At 39.8% G+C, this 6,227-nt stretch overlaps 1 protein-coding gene across 1 annotated transcript; it reads left to right on the forward strand.

Annotated features, from left to right (window-relative positions):
- Positions 1-334: 334 nt before the first annotated feature.
- c8h15orf61 (chromosome 8 C15orf61 homolog) lies at positions 335-1,682 on the forward strand. The gene is made up of 2 exons (XM_022190037.2): positions 335-1,069; positions 1,167-1,682. Exons 1-2 carry the CDS (start codon positions 727-729, stop codon positions 1,292-1,294), a joined length of 471 nt encoding a protein of 156 aa, XP_022045729.1. The 5' UTR covers positions 335-726; the 3' UTR covers positions 1,295-1,682.
- The last annotated feature ends 4,545 nt before the right edge of the window (positions 1,683-6,227 follow it).

Here is a 6,227-nt window from a genome sequence, read left to right on the forward strand (position 1 = left end):
TTAAATAATATGAATTTGTTGCTAATATAGTTTGATATAATTACTTTTTTTAAATTTTATGTTTACCTTTGTGGCAAATAGAAGTAAAAACAGAGGAGGATTCTGGACAATAAAGCAAAAAAGAGGAATATTTTGATCAGAGATGCACTTATTTTGTTTAAAAGACACCTGTGAGTAATCTCTAAAATTACAAATTGCATGATGGAGACTAGTTTCGGTTTTCACATTGTGTCTTTTCATAGGAGGTTTAAGTATGCTGCAGTCTGAGGAGTCCTACATGGCTAATATCCAGGTGATTTCAGACAGCTGGAATGAAGTGCAGGTAGGAGCGGAACAACTTAGCGGAGCTGCGTTTCCGACCGGACGACTAAAGCTGCAGAACCAGGTCAGAGCAAGAAACACGCAAGTAGATGAATTCTGCTCTTTCTAGAGGTTTAAGCTGGTAAAATCAAACTGTATGTGGATTCAGCATGTGTATCTGAGGTGTAGAGGAATATTTCGAGTAGATTTTTTATTTGTAAGCTCGAAAACCGGACTTTAGCTTGTTTGCTAACCTTAGCCGAGCTACAGGAGCAGAACTCATGCCTTTACTGAACCGTCCTCATCATGTATCATCAACGAGCTGAAAAGGGTAGTACATCTATGGCTTACAGAGGCCCGTGTGAGTAATTTGCAGATGTTAAAATACGAATCGAAGGGTGACTCGTTCTGCTTTTTGTAGAAGTCATGAAGGACTTTTTGAGGAGGATACATAGCATCTTCCTAAAGGTCGCTCTGTTTCCGAGCACATTTGGCAGAAAAGGTCCGCGTCCAGCTGCCTCTGAGGTCTTAACCTGCCACCTGCAGCAGCGCAAACTTCCTCCGTGGACCTCTTACTGTGTCCGCTACAGCTCCGTCCACAATGACCAGTTTGGACTGTCCAACTTTAACTGGAGCGTTCAGGGATCCAACTACCACATACTGAGGACAGGCTGCTTCCCCTTTATAAAGTATCACTGTACCAAAGCCCCCCCGCAGAACCTGGAGTTTGAAGACAGGTTTTTCACCACGTTGAAAGTTATTAATCTGGGTCAGTGTTAATTTTCTTTCACATTTCAGCACAATAGAGATCATTTTCCATGATATTGCAGCAGACACTACATAACCACTGTGTCCTTTCACTGCAGGTATCCCTTGTTTGGCCTATGGCATTGGGTGCTGGATGGTGGTGGGAGCTGCAGAAATAGTGCAAACGAGTGTCGGACCCGTCACAGTCTATTTTGCGTACAAAGAAGATGAAGGTGCACAGTACTGAACCAAAAAGTACCACTTTTAACATTCTCTTTTCTTTAAGAGAATGTTGTCTGCCAAGCTGCTGTATTTTATGTTTCCCCGGTGATCTTCTGGAGATATTGATGACCCGAGTCACCGGTTCCCTTGTCTGACCGCACGGGTTTATTTGTGTTTAATTATTAAAGATTTAAAGTTGCACTGGAGGAGTCAGTTATGCATGTCATTACACTGACATACAATACTCAGTGTTTATTCGGACAGCTAACTTTCAATTAACGTTTAATGGAAAGTTTAGGATTTCTCCAAGAATAGACTGCTGAAGTCAGTGAATTTAAGTCAGTTTTTACACTCGGTTTATTGTAAAAGTTTATTTTTGCAAGAAACATTAAAAAATGACTGGTAAGAAATTATTTTATGGTTATATTTTTTTCTACTTGTATTCAAACCTGTGATGGTATACAGATCAACTTTTGGAAAGTGTGATGCAAAAAGGACAAAGCCTTAATTTAATTTATTACAAGTTCCATAATTTATTTGATGCTGCCACATCTCATTGCTTCATTTTGCATGACAAATACCGGAATCTAAATAGCTCCAGCTCATTTATTTAAAGTTAAATTAGTGGTCACCCTCCACGCAACAGATAGTCAATAGTGTTAGAGAAAACCCAGTGACAAGACAGGTCTGATAAAAAAGGTTTTAATTACCAAAGTGTGGCCTTTGTAGAGAGACATCTGCATCCCTTCCTTCAGGCCTTCTATGGCCTTTGATTTCTGGTAATGTGCTTTGCTGACAGGGCACGCTTACCCCTGCTGCACAGTCCTGCTCCCTCTGAGAGGCAGGTTGACAAACTGCCATATTGATTTCTCCCCTCAGCATCTCCTACTAATAGCATTTATCAGCGACCTCAATTTTCAGGCCTTTGCCTCTTCATTTTTGGCAACAATGAAACCGCACGAATAATTTCTTGTTGTACATGGAAATCAATGCACCTTTTGACCTTCTTTGCACTTGAAGGCTATGATGTCCGCCTGCGTGCAGTTCCAAATGTACACCGCCTTTCTCTGTGTCCTGTTTTGTTAACTTGACCAACCTTAGCGAGAATATTTAGTAATTTAGACGTCTAAACATGGTAGCACCACCACCAAGAAAGAGAAACTGCTTTGAATTTCTGAAATGAGTGCTAATTCCTGAATCTAATATTTAGGAGATATTTACAGTCCCTAACTGTACAGTAATTCCCACAGCACCTCAAAAAGGACCACTAGCTTAAATATTGTTATTGTAAGCAATGTAACCTCTGTTGTGTGCAAACCGTCTAAACCTCATGCAGAATTCATGTCCAAAATCCTCTTAAACAGCATGATGACACCACAGTATCTCTTTAATCATACTAATTGCCTTGAACAGGGAACATTTAGACACACTTATGGAAATCTGATCTGTAGTATCAGGCTGCACTTAAATCCCCCTCCTTTCATTTCCAGCCTTTCATCAGGACTGAAAGTGTGCATGGGGAATGCTCAGGCAACCATGTCTTAATTACTCATTGACCCTTTGACCCCGGAGCTGCATTGATACTGCTGTACCGCCAGACACAATTGCAAGGGGTTGCGACTGACTACAGCTTTGTGTGCGGCTATTACAGGATGATGTGAGTCAGTGAAATCTAAACTGCGGAGCATGTGAGTACATTGTATTTGTTTTCAGGGCTTCACCTTTGAGTCACTCTAAACTGCAGGGGAGGGCACCCCTTCAGCTCGGCCAGAGGCTCAGCGTTACCTATCGAACCTTCGTCACCACCGCGGCAGGTCTAGGGTATCTAGACTGCAAATGGACTCGTGTAAATTAACAAAATGTGCCTACATTTGTTGCGAGATTGATGCCTTTTAATAGCCTTGGTAGTCTAGTCCTGTATTGAAGTGTCTAAATTACCCACCACACATCTAATGTGGTAATGAACAAAGAATTAATGCCTGTTTGGCAAGTTTAATTGCATGCTGGAGCTGGTAATAAGTTTTGTCAAGGTGAAATCTTTAAATACTTGTACTGTTTAGAATTTAGGTAAGTAAAGTAAAACAAGTGCTGAAATTGAGTGTGGTGTTGCTGTAAATTGTTAATGTTCAACAGTGAAATTGCTAATCAACTTGCAGGGACTTGTAATTATTTTCTAATTAGCTGATAAGTTCTCAGTTTCTTTGGCGTTTAAAAAAGAAAATGGAACAAACCACGTTCATCTCCTTGAAATGGTTGATGCGGCCTCTCCGTATAAATCAATTATTTAGCAGGAAAGTCACACCAGTTTTTCCTCTGTCATACAGATATATGGCTTGGCAGAAACAATTATTGTGTGAACAACCCCTGCAGCTAATGCTGGTGAGGTTATCATTATTAAGCCTCTGGATCGGCCACCAGCTCCGTCTCTTTGCTTGCTCCACGAGCAGCGGGGGTACCTGAGCCATCACTCAGATCACTTTTAAGGATCGCACTGGAATTCCATCTTGGCGGTGGATCGTCAGTAAACGTCACAATATTTACTGTCAAATGGCTCTTTTTGAATTATAATGTGACACCCGAAACATAAAACTCATTACGTTTCATGTAGAAACCTCTCCCTTTGTAGACGTGCACACTTTGATCTGCTTGTAAAGAGTTAGAGTACAGAAATATGTTTTTTTTAATCATGTAAAGCTGTTTCTGTAGTTAATAAATGCTGACCTCTTGTCATTGATGCTTGAAACACTACCTTTGCCTATTCTTTTGGCAAGTGGATAGCCATTAAAAATCTATTAGGGTGTATTTCTTCACCCAAGGGACAACAAGGGGCACCATAACTCTTTTTTTTTTTTTTTACATCCCCCTTGTATACGTGAGTGTAGGGGGAAGGGGAGCATTGAAAGACTATGCCCTCTGTGCCAGTGTTGCCAAAGCTACTGTCAGTGGGTGGCTGGAACGTCTGTCAGTCATCTGTTGTGGCTTTCGTGGTTCAAGACCACTTCCAGCTGTCATTAAGACTAAGCTGCAGATTAAAAATAAATAAGAAAAGACTAAATAAGACAGTTTTATCCAGATCACTTAAACTTCACATTGAAAAGATGATTTACAAACAGATAATTCTCTGTTCATAAAGTGGATATAAATTTCTAGTTGTACTTATTATCTATCATTGTCTTTGGATATTTTGTGTTCAGTTGTTGCCCTTGAGCTTGTGCACTCGTCTTTATGCCCAAGCTCCTGTTTTTTTTCTTCTTCTTCCAGTTCAAGTTGATTATTATTTTGCTTTTCTTTCTTGTCGATGATGTGGTATCACATTCACTTCATTCATACTTAATGCTTACTCTGTTGACATTAAGAGAGAAATGGATTTTAATAGTTTTTCCACGACTTATCGAGAGAGTGAAATGAACTATCCATTTTTATTATATATTATGCAGTATTTAAAGTTTCAGCTCATTAAAAAACAGACGCCCTCCGCACCCCCCAGGCTGTCTTTTACCCCCCACCAGCATGCAGTCAGGCTCCTCTAGCCACAGGCTCTGCTTGATCTGTTTTTCCTAAGTCAAAATTGAAATACTTGGAAATATTTATTTATTTGTTTATGCGTCTATATCTCACCAAAGAGTAGCATAATGTCTTTGTAGCTTAAACAAGCGGCATCGGTGGATCAGAAAAAGGGGACAGGGAATGGTTTTGTTTGACTGATATAATTTGCTTTGTCGCATATATGTTTTTATCATTCAGTTTCCGACAAAATATCACGCATAAAGAAATACTGCATGTGCCTCAGTTTTGCATCAGGACAGGCCCCTCTTGTGTTGTTCGGTCGCCCTGCTTCCTACTTGCACAATAAGCAGCAACCTCCACAGCAGCGCCGTGCTAGATTGGGGATTTACATTAAATACACTGATACCGGTGCTGCATACAAACACAGAAATGGAATAAATCAATTTTGTTCTCAGAAATGTTTCACATACTTTTTGATGCAGTGTGATCTCCAATCTTTCTGCAAATGAGCTGCAGTGCCTTGTAATGGTTTCTGCTTCTCGTGGGAGACCGGTGTCTCAGAAAAGCTGCTGATTGAGGGAGAAATGTAATACAGGTGTAAAGCAGACTTGATAGGGGTCTTACACGAGGGTTATGCATTTTAGCAGTGATATACATACTGTTACATATTTATCAAAGAATATGGAATTTGCTGGGTTGACTCTTTCTGGCCTGCAGAGATTTGCAGGTTTCTGCTGGAGTGCTGTTAATTCTGTTGGAGAGGGTGGCTATTATGTTGAATTAATAGGAATTAAGGGTTTAAATTGGTTAAGTAAGCACTTCATTAATCGTGAGTGGGTTGCTGCGTGTGAGAGGTTTATATGTGGTGCAGACTGCTGGTGCTTAGAGGAGGGAAAACGAGGGAGTTCTGCATTAAGAAAGTTGGTTGAAATGGGAACTTGAAATGAACATAATAATCAAAGATGAAGACTGGGAGCAAACAATGCGGGAGGGACATAAAATAACCACTAGCCCAACACTGAGGGAATTTGAATGGAAAACTAAAATTAGATTTTTTAGAACCCCCTTTGTCACATCCAAATTTGATAAAACCTCAGATAAATGTTGGAGGGGATGTGGTTGTGTGGGAGACCATACTCATATATTTTGGGATTGTTCTAAGTTAAGAAAATACTGGAAAGATATTCAGGGCGAAATTGAAAAATGTTTAGATGTCAAAATTTCACTAGAACCAAGTTTTGTGATTTTAGGAATTTTCCCAACTAATTTTATACCAAATTGTAATAGAACTTTATTAAAAACATTACTTTTGATTGCAAAGAAAATGATTATGGTCTCCTGGCTCAATCCATAGCCCCCCACTATTACACAATGGAAAAACAAGTTAAAAGAGGTGTATCATATGGAGCAGATAACCGCAAGATTACAAATGAAAAGTGACATATTTAAAG

Source organism: Acanthochromis polyacanthus, chromosome 8 (assembly GCF_021347895.1).
Source record: "Acanthochromis polyacanthus isolate Apoly-LR-REF ecotype Palm Island chromosome 8, KAUST_Apoly_ChrSc, whole genome shotgun sequence".
Taxonomy (NCBI): domain Eukaryota; kingdom Metazoa; phylum Chordata; class Actinopteri; family Pomacentridae; genus Acanthochromis; species Acanthochromis polyacanthus.